This window comes from Macaca mulatta, chromosome 3 (genome assembly GCF_049350105.2).
Source record: "Macaca mulatta isolate MMU2019108-1 chromosome 3, T2T-MMU8v2.0, whole genome shotgun sequence".
NCBI lineage: Eukaryota > Metazoa > Chordata > Mammalia > Primates > Cercopithecidae > Macaca > Macaca mulatta.
Window position 1 is genome coordinate 194,177,507 of NC_133408.1, and position 18,358 is coordinate 194,195,864.

At 45.0% G+C, this 18,358-nt stretch overlaps 1 protein-coding gene across 4 annotated transcripts in view; it reads left to right on the forward strand.

Moving 5' to 3' along the window:
• The window catches only part of DPP6 (dipeptidyl peptidase like 6), an 853,145-nt gene that overhangs the window by 676,248 nt on the left and 158,539 nt on the right, over window positions 1-18,358 (forward strand). For all 4 annotated transcript variants that reach the window (XM_015135214.3, XM_015135213.3, XM_015135215.3 and 1 more), the window contains exon 8: window positions 11,856-11,976. In XM_015135214.3, coding sequence (XP_014990700.3) covers window positions 11,856-11,976 — 121 coding nt within the window. The remainder of the gene's footprint in view (window positions 1-11,855; window positions 11,977-18,358) is intronic.

Consider the following 18,358-nt stretch of genomic DNA (forward strand, 5'->3'; position numbering starts at 1 on the left):
AACTTCCAGTTGCCTATGGAGCAACTACCTGGAAGTCTCAGAGGCATCTCACGGTCAACTTGCGCAAACCCCACTCTGACTCCCTTCTCCAAACCTTCTCTTCCTTCTTCATCTCCCATCTTAGTTCTTAGTAACCCATACACTCTGTCACCTAGGTGCGAGGATGAGAAATCATATTTCCTTCTTGTTCCCGCCACACACCCACACCCTGTAGATTCTGACTCCTACTTTTTTTCAAATCCATCTTCTTTTAGACCTCATTTTTGTAGTTTGTGCTTTCACTATTTCTTAGGCCTCCCCATCACCAGCCTTCTGCCTCCCATCTCCCCTCAGCCGTCTTGGTGATATTTCTGAAATGAAAATCTGATTATCTGGGTCTTCTATGACTTTGCTTTCCAAGTTTACCTATCACGAAGAAAATGAAGCCCCAAATCCCCTGGAACACAAGGCTTCCCATAGCCTGACCTGTCCCCCAGTCTTGCTGTATCTTTTACCACCCCGCATCCCTACCCACTTACTGTTTTACAACTCTTCCAACCTACTTGTAGTCCCCTAAATGCATCAGATTCGTGAGCCTTTCCACACATGGATGCTGACAACTGAAGAGTTCTCCCTTCAACTCTCCCCCATGCACACCGAATGAGTTCTCTAGGCCCCTCCTCGAAAGCCTTCCCCCTTCACCCCCAGCTATAGTTTACTTCCCCTTTATAGTATATGCTGCTCCTGGATATAGGAGAGCAGGTGCATTCCTGATCAACTGTGGTATCTTTAATGATCAACAAATGTCAGGTAAACAGATGCATGGGTTAGTTGGTTCCAGACATAGAATTTACTCAAAAAGACAGCATGGTTTTTTTTTTTTTCTCCCAAATAGCCCAAACTGGTTTTCAAGATAGCCTAATATATTATGCCATTTTAAAAATTTTATTTTATTTTTAGATGACACATAATAATTGTACTTATTTAATGTGGTACAGGGTGATTTTTGTTTGTTTGTTTGTTGTTGTTGTTGTTGTTGTTTGAGACAGAGTCTTGCTCTGTTGCCCAGGCTGGAGTGCAGTGGTGAGATCTCAGCTCACTGCAACCTCTGCCTCCCAGGTTTAAGCAATTCTTCTGCCTCAGCCTCCCAAGTAACTGGGATTACAGGCGTGCACCACCATGCACGGCTCATTTTGTATTTTTAGTAGAGACGGAGTTTCTCCATGTTGGTCAGGCTGGTCTTGAACTCCTGACCTCGTGATCTGCCAGTGTCGTCCTCCCAAAGTGCTGGGATTACAGGTGTGAGCCACCACACCTGAATGAGTGTGATGTTTCAATACATGTATACAATGTGTAATTATCAAATTACAGTAATTATCAGATTCATCAGCTTGAACATTTATCATTTATTTGTGGTGAGAATACCCAAAATCTTTGCTTCTAGATATTTTGAATAGACAATACATTATTGTTAACCATTATCACCCAACTGTGTAATGGAATACTAGGACTTATTCCTTCTACCTCACTGTAACATTGACCAGTCTCTCCCCATTACCCACCTGCACACAAACACACACACACACACACACACTTTCCCGGTACCACTCTACTCTCTACTTCTATGAGAGCAATGTTTTAGATGCACATATGAGTGAGACTATGTGATATCTGGCTTTTTGTACCTGGCTTATTTCACTTAACCTAGTGTCCTCTAGGTTAATCCATGTTGCTGCAAATGACAGGATTTCATTCTTTTCTTTGGCTAAATACTATTTCCTTGTATATATGTATACCACATTTTCTACATTCACTCATCCATTAATGGACACTTGGGTTGATTCCATGTCTTGCCTACTGTGAATAGTGCTGCAGTGAACATGGAAGTGCATGTATCTCAGCATACTGATTTCATTTGCTTTGGATGTCTACCCAGTATACAACCATATGGTTGCTGGATCATATAGTAGCTCTATTTTTCCTTTTTTGAGGAACCTCCATACTGGGTTCCATAATGGTTATACTAATTTACATTTCCACTAACAGTGTATAAAATGTCCTCCTTATCCATATCCTCACCAGCATTTGTTAATTTTTGTCTTTCTGATAACAGCCATTCTAACGGGGGTGAGATGGTTTCTCATTGTCATTTTCATTTGCATTTCTCTGATGATTATTGATGTTGAAGATTTTCTCCTAGACCTGTTTGCCATCTGTATGTCTTCTTTTGGGAAGTGTCTATTCAGTTCTTTTGCCCGTTTTTTAATCAAATGATTCGGTTTTTGCTATCGAGTTGTTTGAGTTCCTGATGTATTATGGAAACTAACCCCTTGTCAGATGCATCGTTTGCAGATATTTCCTCCCATTCTGCAGGCTGTCTCTTCACTCTGTCGATCGTTTCTTTTGCTGTGCAGAAGCTTTTTAGTTTACTGTAATTGCCTTTTTCTATTTTTGTGTTTGTGCCTGTGCCTTTGAGTTCTTTTCTATAAAATCCTTGTCCAGACTAATGCCACGAAGTATTTCCACTGCACTTTCTTCTTCTTGTTTTATAACATTGGGTCTTATGGCTAAGTCTTTAAACCATTTTGAGTTGATTTTTTTCAGTGGTGAGAAATTGGGGTCTAATTTCATTCTTCATATCAAGATTTTTTTGAATAAAACTTCTAAATGAAAATCTTAAAAGTTCAGCCCTTTGCTCTGAGTTTTTGTCTCTATTCTACTCCCACACCCCACCATCTTTAGTCACTGTGGAACCCACAGTGAGGGCCTCTTTAAAGCTGGCTCGCCTGGGTTTTAGACTTCCTCTTCCCTTTTTTAATTTTTTTTTTTTTTTGAGACCGAGTTTTGCTCTTGTCACCCAGCCTGGGGTGCAATGGCATGATCTCAGCTCACTGCAACCTCCACCTCCCGGACTCAAGCGATTTTCCTGCCTCAGCCTCCTGAGTAGCTGGGATTACGGGTACCCACCACCACGCCTGGCTAATTTTTGTATTTTTAGTAGAGACAGGGTTTTACCATGTTGGCCAGGCTGGTCTCAAACCTCTGACCTCAGGTGATCCACCTGCCTCAGCCTCCCAAAGTGAGTCTTCCTTTTCTTTAAGATCTTTATCTCTCTGCCTTTGAGTCACATCCAGGAAATTATTCATCCCCTCACTGCTCAAGAGCACCACTCTTCTTGTGTCTGAACATCTGGGGACTTACTAGGTTTTGCCCCATTGCTCTTTCAAAAATTCCAGATATTCTACTTTCCATATGTTTTCTTTTTTGGTTGTGAATTAGAGAGTGACAGCCTTCTCCCATCACTTAAGATTCCTTCTCTCTCGTTCTTCAAATTCAAGTACAGAGGCTACATGGTGGCATGTTTGGGTGACTGGTGGGCTTCCTACACACGGGTCTTATCTATGCCGGGGTTGTCTTGGTTACATCCCAGCCCCTCCAGAGCAATGATGTTATGCTGGGATCTGGGGGCTCCAAAGTGGGCTGTATTGGCCGGGATGCCAGCAAAACTTCCATCCTTCAAGTTTGTATGAGATTAAAGATACACAGAAGTAATGTGGCCATGGGGTTGGAAGGAAGGAAGGTTGGAACACAAAGGAAAAATGACGTGTGGACCCTACTCTCATAAAATTTGAAATCTAGTCAGTGGAGAAGGCCAGATGAACCTGCAGGAGAAAACTGGGGTGTCAAGTATGGATACACAGTGGGAATGATTCATGTAACTCACTCTGCTGAGGACTTTGCCCACTGCCCCGACACAGACCTCACTCTACTGGTGAGGTCTGCAGAGGCTACTAATATTTGTAAAGGGTCAAGTCTCTGCACAGTCAGCTTCCAGCAGGCATTGGACAGGGCCCTCTGTGGAGGCCAGGTACCCGGCACACAGTTCCCCTGCCTCCCTTGGCCTGGGGTTGCTGCTGCTTCTCCGCAGGTCACTGCCCCCGTCAGCTGCGGTGGCCTAGTGTGCAGCAGACATGGGAAACAGAGTCTTCCGAGGCTGGGCCGATTGTCATCGCTCTGAAAAGAGCTCACTTGTGCTTCAGTGGACATTGCTTCAGTGTCAACATGAAGGTCTCTGTCTGGGGGCTTCAGGGGGTGCCAGGGACCAGACTGGAGAGCAGGCCTCATCCTGCGCCCATGTCCGACCTCTCTTATCCTTTCCCCCGAGCTCCTGCATCTGCTTCCCACAACCTCTCGGCCTGTAGGATCTGTTCTGTTGGTGAGGAGGGAGTACAGCATGAGCACAGAAGGTCTGTGATGGACGGAGATTGTTGAGCCTTCCTGCTGGAAGGTTGGGAGCTGAGCAGAGGCTTACAGGGGTGTAGGATCTGGACAGGTGCCGAGGGAAACAGAGGGTTTGGGTGAGGAGAAGAGTGAATCGACAGACTGAGGAGGGAACACACCTGTGCCGTGCCCAGGAGAGGAGGCACCAGCAGGCAGAACTTCCAGGCAGGGCACCAGGGCCAGGGCAGCATGGAGGAAGTGGAGACAGTGGCCTTGCCTGTCCTGGAAAAGCCTGCGTGTGTCCCCATTGCTTACTAGTGGGGGCTGGACAGTCCCACGTGAGGACCACAAAGCAGACACCATCATTCTCCTGGGCCTTATGTACATCTCAGCCTGTTTTGGAAACCTGAGCATTTACCTTGTAAAAGTTTTCTGGAAGAAGGAACCGAGGTCTGACAGCAGAGAGCACATGCCCCGCTCCAGGATAACAGGGTCCCCCAGCTGTAGCAGGACAGGGCTTCCAGTGGACACTGGGCTCACGTGTTTCAACAGCATCTCCAGCTGCAGGGCCCCGGTGCCACAGTTGGGTTGAGGCCACAGAATCCATCGCAGATGCAGGTACTGGCTGAGTGCCCACAGGGCGAAGACCATCTTGAAAAAGGGGTGGAGCCCCTTCACCAGAATGGAATGCAAGTGCTGAGCCAGCCAACAGGGTCCTTCACTGATGGATCTTTCAGTAAGAAGGGCCTCCTGCCAGTGCGGGTCCACGGTCACTGGGCAGCTGACGACAAAGCTCCTGGCAAGAGGTTTTTCCTGAATAAGCCTTGAGAAGAGGGCAGAATGGGGCCGGCTGCTGCCACAGCTGCCGTGTCTGCTGGAGACACGCTGTGACGATGACAGGGAGCCATCCTTCTGTCCCCACCTGGTTCTTCTGTGTGAGTCTCATGAGTGTGAGCTTCTGGCATCAGGTTCCTTCTGAGTGAGGAAGAGAATGTGAGAGGTGGCATTGTGATCAAAGTTGTTGATGGTCTGGTGTATTTTTGTTTAAAAATCACAGCTTTCATATATTTAGCAAGTTGTTGTCAAGATGCAACGTGCCATAGTCACGAGACCACAAGTTCTGGAACCTGCTGCATGAGGTCCAATCCTGGCTCCTTCTTCTGTTAACTGCTGACCTTGGGCAAGGCATGTAACTGCCTCGTACAACCGGGTTTCTATCCCAGCCGCACCCCTGACCCACCAACTGCCGGACAAGTTACTTAACAACACTATGCTCCTGTGTCTTCATCTACAAAGCAGGAATGATAGTACCTGCCCCATAGGGTTATTTTTAAAGATTACGTGAGTTAATGCTTGTAAAGCGTTTTAGAAGTGTCTGCCCAACATATACAAAACTTTACCCGAAATAGATCAAAGACCTAAATACATGTGAAAACTGTAAAAATCATAGAAGCATAAGGGAGATGTTCATGACCTTGGATTTGGCAATGGATTTTTAGCTGTGACACCAAAAGCATAAAAAATAAAAGAAAAAAAGAAAAAGAAATAGATAAGCTAGACCTGATCGTAATTGAAAGCATTAATCCTTAACATTCTAGCTCAGATGATACCTCCTGTGAAGCCTCTTCTAACCCCTTCAGAGAGAATGGATTTTTTTATAAGGGAGACAGTAACAACAGAAGATGTGATTGAGCATTTCTTTCAGGCCAGGCACTGTTTTATGTACTTCGAGTTGGTTGACTCACTTGCTCTTCACATCCACTTAAGATTAGGTTCTATTGGCCATGCGCAGTGGCTCACACCTCTAATCCCAACACTTGTGAAACCAAGGCTAGAGGACCACTTGAGGCCAGGGGTTCAAGACCAGCCTAGGCAACATAGTGAGACCCCATCTCTGCCAAAAAAAATAAATAAATACCTGGGTGTGGTGGTGTGTGTCTGTCGTCCCAGCTACCTGGGAGGCTGAGGCAGGAGGATTGCTTGAGCCCAGCAGGTTGAGGCTGCAGTGAGCTACGATCACACCACTGCACTCCAGCCTGCGCCACAGAGAAAGACCCTGTCTTCCAAAAACAATGACAAAAGATGAGGTTTCGTTATTATCTCTGCTGCCAAATGGAGAAACTGAGGTAGACAACAGTCCAGCAGCTGGACCAGGCCATGCAGCACATCCTCTGTGCTCCAAGCATGTGGTGTAGACACCATCATGTAGCCTGGAGCACACTGGGCTGGGTAGATCCAGATTCTCACTGTGAATGGGAACTCCTTAGGGCCAATGACGTCCCTAACCCTGCATCATGGGACCTCAATGACTTCTGTGGGACTGAAAATCACATCTTGATTGTGGAGGGATTTGGGTTGCAGACTAGAGATTTAAACTTTATTCTGAAGTGAGCAGAAAGGTATTTCAGATTTTTAAAAAATGCATGAGAAAAATCGTGTTTCAGTAAAGACAAATCTGGACTGCGACGTATGAGATAAATCGGGGGCGGCAGCAGGAGGCAGGTAGTTGAGTGAGGGCGACCCACGGTTGTGAGTAGCTCCAAGTGGTTGGAGTGAGGCCTCGGGGATGGTGCGTGAACTAATCCAGACAGTAAAGGCCACACCTAGGGAGGCTTCAAGCCCCTTTAGGAACAAGAATCTCAGGAACTCAGAGGAGCCTGAGCGCTCTGCCAGCCATGCACATGGTGGATAAAAAGTAAAAATTCAGGCACTCACCCCAGTATTTGATCTCAGCACCCAGGATTTCTCAGCCTCCTGGGGGTTAGCATCGCAAAACCACAGGCAGAACTTGATGCCTTCCGTCATCTTTTCCTCAGATATCTTAATCTGAATATCAAAAGGAGAATGTGAGGCACAGTGACTTACGCTGTAATCCCAGCACTTTGCGGGGCTGAGGTGGGTGGATCACTTGAGCTCAATGCCTCAGGTGAGTTTGAGACCAGCCTGGGCAACATGGCAAAACCCCATCTACAAAAAATACAAAAACTAGATGGGAGTGGTGGCCGGCACCTATAGTCTCAGCTACCTGGGAGGGTCGATGGGAGGATTGCTTGAGCCCAGGAAACAGGTTTACAGTGAGCTGAGATTGAGCCACTGCACTCCAGTCTGGGTGACAGAGCGAGACTCTCTCTGTCTCAAAAAAAAGGAAAATGTGAAAGATCTTCAAAGCAAGATGCACTCTTCTTTATAGCTTGTTCTTTCATTTTCCTTCCATTAGAAATAAAACCAAAGCAAAAAACCAAAAAGGATTTAATATCCATCATAGCAAACTTTACTAACTGAAAATAATAATTGGCTGTGGTCTGATTTGATTCAAAAATCCATTGTAGGCTTACAACACATTTATTTAAAAAAAAAAAAAAAGCTAAAACTTAGTAATACATCTTACCCTTAGGCAAACTCATAAGAACAGCTGCTGAAATTAAATGAGGATGTATACTTGTTTCTGGAAGTTTTCCAACTCATTTCTGGCTGAAGTGAATCCTTGAAGAGCCAGGAGGGCTGAGCAGAAAACGAATACTTGCCGCTGCTTTCAGATCCATCCCTCCGTGGGAACAATCTGGGGAAACTGCCTTTTTCGTATTCTCAGTAAAAAACATTCCATATTCGTGCCATTTCCTGTATTATGCAAAATACCTTCTCTCCATAGTCTCTTAAATGACACTGCAATATTTTTCCTAGAATTTCTTAAAAGAAAACAGCTGGTTTGATCCCCACTCTTGGTCTGCATGCCCGAATTCTGTAGACACTGAGTATTTGCAGTCTGGGCTGCATCAGGTTGTGAGGTACCCATAGGGATGTGGGCAGAGAGTTTAGAGACAGAAAACCCAGGGCAGAATTGATCCACGCACCAGAGGATACATTGTGTAGGGCAATTTATAGCTTAGGAGCTTCAGGAGACATGAGGTGGTTCCTGGGCCACAGGTTCTCAAATTTAGCTGCATATTGTAATCACCTGGGATGTTTCTTAAAAACACTGATGCCTGGATTCCATTCCTGGAGATTCTGACTTTGGGTTGGGCTGGTGGATTGTGCATTAGGTTTTTCAAACGCTCCCCAGGCCATGTAATATGCATCAAAATCTGAGGACCACCAACATAAACCATCTCCCCCTCATCCCCAGAGAGGGGGTGACTCGCCCGAGGTCAAAATTATAATATCTTCCAGTGTACCCCAACTCTGCAGATGGTTCTCTATCACCCAGTGGCCCAAGAGATCAGTTTGAGAGCAGCTTTGCCTCATCCCAAAACTTCACCCCAGACCTCAGGTCACTTCCCATGGTCAATGGGTTCTTCTCATAGTCTCAATGGCTGATCCTCCTCCATCTCCATGGTTAGTGCTCCTCAGATGATAGCAACAGGCTCCTCCCATTTGGAGCCTGGCTCCCTTCTCTTCGCCACACCATGTGCCTCCATACTCATCTTCAGGAGACTCGAGTGTAAACATGTTGCCTCCAACTCACACCTCTGGCAGGGGCTTCCCATTGCCTTTGGGACACCGGAGTGTGGCTTCCAGACCCTCCAGGAGCTGGCTCCTGGCCTCCTGAGTATCCTCTCTTGCCCCTCCTGCATGATTCCACTCGTATGATGTCCCTGGAGTTGTCAGACTCCTAGAGACAGGAAGTAGAGTAGGGGTGCCAGGGGCTGGAGGGATGGGGAGTTCCAATAGTATTTAACGGGGACAGAGTTTCAGTCTGGGAAGAGGGAAAGGTTCTGGAGATGGATGGTGGTGATGGTTGCACAAAAATATGAGCATACTTAATTCACTGAACTGGACACTTAAAATGGTTAAAATGGCAAATTTTATGTAATGTATATTTTATCACAATAGTAAATTGTTTTCAATAACATTCTGAGGAAAGCCTTGCCTGCCCTTTGCCTGCCCTTTGCCTGAGTTAGGCAGCTCTGTTTTGTGTTTGCAGAACTCCACATTTTTCCCTATCAGACCATTGTCCTGCTTAGAGTCTGACCTCTTTACAGATTGTAAGTAGAATAAAGGCACATTGGAGTTCTTGCCTGTTTACCACTGTGATCCCCCCTGACTGCAGAGTAGATGCTCACTGAATAATTTTTAATGAATGTTGTTGAATGAATAAAACCCAGATCTACAGTGTCCCAGCCCATCAATCTTAATTGGTAGGAAAAATTGGATTGCAAAAGTAATCCAATTTGATATTGTATTAGTCCATTCTTACATTGCTGTAAAGAACTACCCGAGACTGGATAATTTATAAAGAAAAGAGGTTTAATTGACACACTGTTCTGCTTTACAGGAAGCATGGCTGGAGAGGCCTCAGAAAAATTTATCATTGTAGAGGGGAAGCAGGCACATCTTACATGGGGGAGCAAGAGAAAGAGAGTGAAGGGGGAGGTGCTATACACTTTTAAACAGCCAGATCTCATGAGAATTCACTCACTATGATGAGAAGAGCAAGGGGGAAATCTACCCCCATGATCCAGTCACCTCCCACCAGGCCCCACCTCCAATATTGGGGATTACAATTTGACATGAGATTTGGGTGGGGACACACATCCAAACCATATCATTCCACTCCTGTCCCCTCCCAGATCTCATGTCCTTCTGACATTTCAAAATACAATCATGCCTTCCCAACAATCCCCCAAAGTCTTAACTCATTCCAGCATTAACCCAAAATCCAAGTCCAAAGTCTCATCTGAGGCAAGGCAAGTTTTTTCTGCCTATAAGCCTGTAAAATCAAAAGCAAGATAGTTACTTCCAAAATACAATGGGGACACAGGCATTGGGTAAATGCTCCCATTCCAAATGGGAGAAATTGGCCAAAACAAAGGAGCTGCAGGCCACTTGCAAGTCTGAAACCCAGCATGGCAGTCATTAGATCTTAAAGCTCCAAAATGATCTCCGTTTACTCCATGACTCATATCCAATGCACACTGATACAACAGTGGGCTCCCATGGTCTTGGGCCACTCTGCCCTGTAGCTCTGCAGGGTTCAGCTTCCTTGGCTGCTTTCACAGGGTGACATTGAGTGCCTGGGGCTTTTACAGATGCATGCTGCAAGCTGTCAGTGGATCTACCATTCTAGGGTCTGGAATAGAGTGGTCCTCTTCTCACAGCTCCACTAGACAGTGCCCCAGTGGGGTCTCTTGTGTGAAGACTCCAACCCTACATTTCCCCTCTGCACTGCCCCAGTAGAGGATCTTCATGAGGGTTTCACCCCACAACAGACTTCTGCCTGGATATCCAGGCATTTCATACATCCTGAAATCTGGGTGGAGGCTCCCGAACCTCAACTCTCACACTCTGCACACCCACATGCTTAACCCAAGTGGAAGCTACCAAGGCTTGGGGCTTGCACCCTCTGAAGCAACAGCCTGAGCTGTACCTTGGCCACTTTTAGCCATGGCTGGAGCTGGTGTGGGCACAATTCAGGGCACCAAGGCTGCACAGAGAAGTGGGGCCCTGAGCCTGGCCCATGAAACCATTGTTTCCTCCTAAGCCTCCAGGCCTGTGATGGGAGGGGCTGCCTCGAAGGTCTCCGAAATGCCTTGGAGGCATTTTCCCTATTGTCTTGGTGATTAACACGTGGTTCCTTTTTATTTATGCAAATTTCTGTAGCTGGCTTGAATTCCTCCCTAGAAAACGAATTTTTCTTTTCTACCACATAGTCAGGCTGCAAATTTTTATGCTTGGCTTCCCTTTTTAAATATAAATTCCAGTTTCCAATCATCTATTTGCTCATGCATAACAAAAGTGACCTTGGCTGCCATTCTTAGTAAGTTCCTTATCTCCTCTTACTGCCTCAGCCTGGACTTCAGTGTCTATATTACTATCAGCATTTTGGTCACAACCACCCAATAATTCTCTAGGAAGTTTCAAATTTTCCCTCATCTTTCTGTCTTCTTCTGAGTCCTCCAAACTGTTCCAACCTCTGCCTATTACCAAGTTCCAGAGTCACTTCCACATTTTCAGGTATCTTTGTAAGAATGTCCCATTCTCAGTATCAATTTTCTGTAGTAGTTCGTTGTCACATTGCTATAAAGACCTACCTGAGACTGGGTAATTTATTTTAAAAAGAGGTTTAATTGACTCATGATTCTGCAGGCTATACAGAAATCATGATTGGGGAGGCCTCAGGAAACTTTCAATCATGGCAGAAGGTGAAGGGAAGCAGGCACAACTTACATAACTGGAGAAGGAGGAAACGAGCACAGGGGGAGGGGCTACACACTTTTAAACAACCATATCTCATGAGAACTCCCTCACTATCATGAGAACAGCAAGGGAGAAATCTGCCCCCATGATCCAGTCACCTCCTACCAGGCTTGGCCTCCAACATTGGGGATTACAATTCAACATGAGATTTGGATGGGGACACAAATCCAAACCATATCAGATTTTAAGTAGCTAGAAGTATCAGACTACAAATTGTCCAGTCATGGTAAGTGATAACATTGGGTGAAGAATGTGGAATTTCAGCCTCTGATTAATCCTTACAGATATATTCTGTTGGAGGTGTGTAGACCTCTAAGAATTTTGAGACTGCCTTTGTTCTATCTAATAAGTACAAAAGGAAAATGAAAACCGGGTTGATGATTTCAGATTTTTTAAGAACAACCTATTTATAACCACTTCCTTGCTTAATAGTATGCTTTTTTTTTCTCTTTCCAAATTAGATATTTATTTTTGAAAACAATATCTACTACTGTGCACATGTCGGGAAACAGGCCATCCGCGTGGTCTCCACTGGGAAGGAAGGTGTGATTTACAACGGCCTCAGTGACTGGCTATATGAAGGTAAGATGCGCAAGGAGAGAAAAAAGCAAGATTTGTGGTTGCTGCTGCTGCTACATTGGAGTTGGGTTCTTTTTCTTTTTTCTTTGACTTTAACTGTAAAGTAAACTCCAGTTTCTTGTGGTTCTGCAAAATTTAAAAGATTTTGTTGGAGCTTTTAGGATCACTCTGATCAGCATTGGGGAATAGCATCAGGCTGTTGTCAGGGGCCTGCAGTATTGCACACTCACCTGGGGCAGGTGTGCTGGCTTTGGACTTTGCAGGGCCCTGCAATTCATCCCTGAAGGGCAGGAGGCCCATTAATGGGAGATTTATTATATCAGGAGGTAACTTCCAGGAATGCTCAGGGACTGCAAATGCACGTGTGTCTACCCCACTCCAAGACATAGTGCCTCATTTGCCGTGGGAAGGGGACAGTTGGAAAAGAAAGAGTGAGTTACATCTTTCCAAATAAATCATCAGAGTGACTTGCTGCTGAGAGCACCTCCACCTTGCTGGACATTTTCTACCCCTGGTTTGCCTTTTGTTTCAGAAGAGTCATGCCGTATACATTATCAAATAACTAGAAATCAGAGAGGGAAGCTCTCTTCTTACACTTTGATAACCTGTCTCCATGCTCATGACCCTTCATCATAACAATAACAACCAGGTATTGATTGCTATTAGCTGCCAGGCACTGCTGGAAGCACTTTGTTTTCTGTTACTTCGTTCCACCCTCTGTCTTAGTTTGTTCAGGCTGCTGTAATAAGATGTAACAAAATTCCACAGACAAGGTAGCTTAAACAACGAATATGTATTTCTCACAGCTCTGGAGCCTGGGAAGTCCAAGATCAGGGTGCTGGCAGACCCAGTGTCTGGTGAGGGCTCTCTTCCTCACTTGCACATGGCTGTCTTCTTATGTCCTCACCTGGCAGAGTAGAGAGAGCTCTGGTTGTTTTATCTCTTTATAAGGGCATGAATCTTTTTTATTTCTTTATCTCTTTATAAGGGCATGAATCCCATTCATAGGGGCAACACCCTCATGACCTCATCACCTTACAAAAGTGCCACCTCCTAACCCCATCACCTTGGGGATTTGGGTTTCAACATACGAATTTCGGGGGACACAGTCATTCAGTTCATAGCAAGGTTCTATTTCACAGATGAGGCATGGTGAGGTTAAATAATTGGCCCAAGTTTACACAAGGGTAAGGAATATTTATTGGGGAAAGTCATTGTTCAAGTTCAGGATAATTACCTTTTTAGAATTCCACATGTGGCTAGAGTAAGCATATGCTTTCCAGCATGGGGCTGATGAACAACCCAAGTTCTTCTCAGCCTCCTGGCCTGAGACCGTGTGGTCACAGCAATAACTCACCCTGCTAGGCTGGGTCAAGGGAAGGTCCGGGAAATTCTGCGTGCTTTCTCAAGCCAGTATCACTTTCTCCCAGTACTGTGCATGTCTCAGGCTGGTATTCTGCATTTTAGTGGCTTTACGCATCATAAATTATAAAGCAGATGGATATGCAAGCTTAGTGTTACCTCCTAGCATAATTTCACTGAAGCCATAAAGTTCTATGACTTGATTTTTAATTTGTGTAAATGGAGGTATAATTTGTACACAATAAAATGTACATCATAAGGACAGTTTGATGAGTTTGGCGAATGTATATGCTATATAGCCCCAGTCAAGACATAGACCATTTCCATCAGTCTAGAATATTCCTTCAAATCCCTTTCCGAGGGCTTTCTCCCTAAGTCTGTATTCCGGAGACGGCCACAGTCCTGGGGGCTAAGCAGCTCATCTTTAACAGACATACTGGAACCCAAGCATCCACATGAGGCTGGCCTCCCCTGTGTGGTCACCTTCGAAGCCCCATGTTTATTCCGATGTGGCTGCCCGTGCTCAGAGCATGCTGAAGAGTCCAGTTTCCTTCTGAGCCCCAGGAGAATCAACCCTGAGATTTTATTGTCACATGAGTCCTTGGCCACACCTGAAAAAGCCACTGGAATGAAAGAGGGGACACAGTCTTCTGTAGTTATGCCTTTTCTGTGCAGAAACAGCCCTAGAAATGGTTTGTCCCAAGATGTCCCCAGCTCCACCGAAGAGGCACAGGCAGCAGCACAAAGGGAAACTCTGGAGGGGCTGCACCTCTGCCTGGGGTGCAATCCCTGAGCCTCTGGGGCTTGCCTGCCCCCTGGACTCAGTAGACTATTGACAATGAGGACTCTAAAGCCCCTTGAATGCTGCCCTTGTGTGAAGAAAAAGGCCTTATACCTAGGAGCAACTAGAAAACCAGGTCCTGTTTGCTCCCTGACATCTGAGATCCCACTAACAGCTCTTTTCCTTGGGTATAAGATCAGCTCGAGATCTGGATAGGGAAGAGAACCCAGGGGCTGGAGATCAGAACATGAGTGGTTCAAAGTAAGGCTGTGGAGCTGCAGGGACCCAGGGTGGAGACCTGGCCCAGTCACGGGACATGACAAGGGTCTTCCACTCCATGGACCTCAACATGCTCATCTGTAGATGGGAAGAATGTCCCAAACACTACACTTTCTGAGGACTGTGTGAGACTGAGTGGAATGCGTGCAGCATATGACATGGTCAGCAAGGGACAGTTGCTGCTATTGTTTCTTATAACAATAAAAATAATACTTATGTAGTTATTACTATTATTGTAATTATTTGTTAGTACTATTTTTATCACAAAGGAAAAAAAGATGTTTAAAAAAAAAAAAAAAAAGAAGACATAGGTATCAAGGCAATGTTACCCAGGTGGTCATTCTGCCACAGAACAGAAATTATCTGACCTGAAAATTCAAGAGAGATCATTGCAAATAATAATGACCCCAAGGTGTGTCCCCCGCCCCTAAGAGAAAGGGCCCCTAGAATTTTGGCTGCAAGAGCCTAGGCATTGTCTGGGACTAATCTCCCTAAAAAATCCATAACCAGGAGATTTAAAATATCTTTTTTAGTATCTTCTTAATAAAATAAAAAGTTCATTGCTTTGCCATTCACGTTAGGCTTTTGCTTTAGCAAATCCATTGAAAGGACTTTTTTCTTTAAGGCATTTACATGAAATTGTGTTGATGTGATAACAGAGCCCTAAATATTTTAAATCAATCACAGTTGATGTGGCAGCTTAATCTACTTAGTGTTGTTCCCTGGAAGGTTTATATGCTGATGCTTAGATTTCTGAGGCTGAGAGCACAGGAGCCCTGGGGAATCTTGCTTCCTTTTTTAATAATGGGAAAGTAAACTTTGACGATTGCTTTTGCCTACTCTGTGACTTAACTGTTTCAATTCTAAACTCTTCCTTTAAAAAAGTTCAGCAATCGGGGGGAGATTAGAGTGAAAATACCCTAAAGCATTTGCAGAGGGGCTCATTCGCTTGGAGATGTTAGTTCTAAGAAGATAAACTGTGTATGTGGGAAACAGCCACTGCAGTCCATAACTTGTTGGCAGAAAAATGCCTTATTGATTTGTTTTGTTTCCCAAAAAGGATCTTAAACATACTAGACGTTGCAAAATATTGGAGACTGAGGAAGAGAAGAGGTGGACAGCCATAGAGGCTTCTGGGAGTCTCCATCCCTTGACCTAAGCTTTAAACACACAAAGTGGGAAAAGCTCCAGTTTACTGAAGCAGTCGCCCATGTGCTAGAATGTGAGCTCAGCACTGGCTGCGAACTCAGCACTGGCTGTGAACTCATCACTGGCTGTGAACTTAGCACTGGCTGTGAACTCAGTGTGTCTGTCTTGCTGATTCTCTAAAGAGAGACCTTTGGCTCATGGTGGCCACAAACTGATTTTGATAAGCAAAATGCATATCTTCATTTTATGCTTCTGGGAAAATGTCATAAAATTACATAGAATTTTGATTTTAATATAAAACTAAAGATAGCTTAATAGAGTCCTACAACTTTTTAAAGTTTATTAAAGTTTGTTTATTCATAAACTAAACGCAAGATGTTACTGAAGATTTTGAGGCCTGTGAATGAGTGTTCTGTTAAGAATTTGCACTTTGATGCAAGGCTCAGTAATTTTGCAAAGTTCCTAGTATGTAGGCATATGGGCAAAGAGTTGGAATTCTCCAAGTTTTGATGAAAGTTCTTTGTTACTGCCATTACAGGGTTGATTGTGTTTCCAGTGCTACTCTTTGTTTATAAACTACTCTTTTTTTTTTTTTTTTTTTTTTTTTTTGAGAAAAAAAAAATCACTCATCAGCCAGGCTGGAGTGCAGTGGCGCTATCTAAGCTCACTGCAAGCTCTGCCTCCCAGGGTCACGCCATTCTCCTGCCTCAGCCTCTCAAGTAGCTGGGACTATAGGCACTCACCACCATGCCTGGCTAATTCTTTTGTGTGTATTTTTAGTAGAGGTGGGGTTTCACAGTGTTAGCCAGGATGGTCTCCATCATCTTCGTTATCATCATATACACGAGGTATAGTGGGACAGCACAGAATTTTTGGCCAATAATTTGCTAATAATGACTTTAAGTTATTAAATGTTTCAGCTAAACAATGAATCATCCATACTTCTATTACCAAAGCAGTCATATGCATATGCATATCCAAAATACATATAATTATTCAGTTATATGACATTATCATGGAATGACTCACAGCCCTGTGGAAAGCTGGAACATGTTAGGGTCATTGCAGGACAACGTCTTTCCTTATGTATATAAAAGATCTTATCCCCTCAAAGGGCAGTGAAGGTAGAGTGAGGGATGATGAACTCGAGAAGATATTTATAGAGCTCAGCCTGGAGTCATCAGCCTGAGATGGCAGAGAAAGTGAGAAAAGGGCCCAAAGGGTATTTATTTCATATCTGATTTGGCATGGATGAAATTCCAGGGCTGGATTTTCCTTAACTAGTCCAGAACATAAAGGTATTTGAAAAATGTCATCAGATCGGGAGACCCAGTTTGGCATGGAAGCATTTCCCCATGCACGTCAGCAGGAATCATGTTAGATGAGACTCTCGAAGCTGCCCCCGGTGCTAGTTCCCCTTGTGTGGTTCTAGGACCCATGCAGTCAGGCAGCCCCTGATGAGGAGTAACTGATGGGAAGTCTCCTGACAACAATACTCACTTCTGCTCCACCCTGCCCAGTCCACCATCCTCCCCTGGACTCCATGGCACTCTCCCCATTTTCTGCAGCCCTGCTGTGACTCCTGAAGCCCCCTCCTCCCAGTCACAGCCCTTGCCACAGTCCCCAAGGTGCTCCCATCCTGGTTCCACCTACCTGGGAGCCCCACAGAGAGACTGTCTCCACTCTCCCACACTATCTGCCGCCCTCACTGGGTGGCCAGCGTGGAGAAAGTAGGGATTTGACTAGTCTGGCCAGAAAGGACCTCTTTCCAGAACTTCTGCTGCTGGAGAGAGGTTTAGCACCTCCTGAGCTGGAACTCAAAATGCTCTCATTTGTGATGTAATCAGGCCCGCTGTAAAAGGGTCAGAGCCGTTCCTAAGCTAGGCCCCTCAGTCCTGCCGGATGAGCGCCAAACCCTGGTGGTGTGACCATTACCCTCCATCTGTGTGTCCTGTTCATGTCCAGGGAGTACAAGGGCAGCATGAGGCAAGGCCTGCCTTGCACTGCTTCATCGTTTCTTAAAGCATCTTTAAAGAGTCAGCACTCATGACCTAATATTTTTCTGTTCCAATGAAGTGCTCCAGAAGGTATCAGCAAAAGGTCAGGTGGGCCCCAAGCAGATAGATTTCAGTTAATGAATTTTGGGGGTGGCGCAATTCCATGCTTTATTGTCTTGAGTATTCAAGGAAGTGGAGAGCGTGTAGTAGTAGTAGTACAGTGTGGTAGATCAAAGTGGATTTTCACACTTTCATGGAAGAAAAGACATTATGAAAACGAAAGCACTCCTGGGGATCGTGGACTGGTTTTCAGGGTCTGTTTGCCACAGGACACAAATTCACCAAAAGAAAAGGGAACTCTTTGCTCATCCAGATTCCCATAAACTCTAATTCCCGTGAAAGCAAAACAAACGTAACACTTCACGAGAAACTCGCACATTGGCTTTAATTTACATTCATGACATGTTAGATATTTTGTACACTTTGTGTGCCTTGTGTCACGTTGATACCCAGTGTGCTGAGTACCTGTTTCCTGCGTGTCGTGAATGGACCAGAGCCAGTCGTGACCATCAGTAACTGGTACAGTCTTCAATGAATAGCAGCAGCCTTGGACTGTCAGATGCAGATGAAGGAAATCAGCACACCATCTTTGTATCTGAGAAAGCATTTCTAATGCCACGTATGCTACTTTTCTTTAGAGACAGGGTCTCCCTATGTTGCCCAGGCTGTCCTCGAACTTCTGGGCTCCCGGCTTAGCCTCCTGAGCAGCTGGGACAGCAGGAGCCTGCCACTGAGCCCAACCTCTTATGCTGTTTTT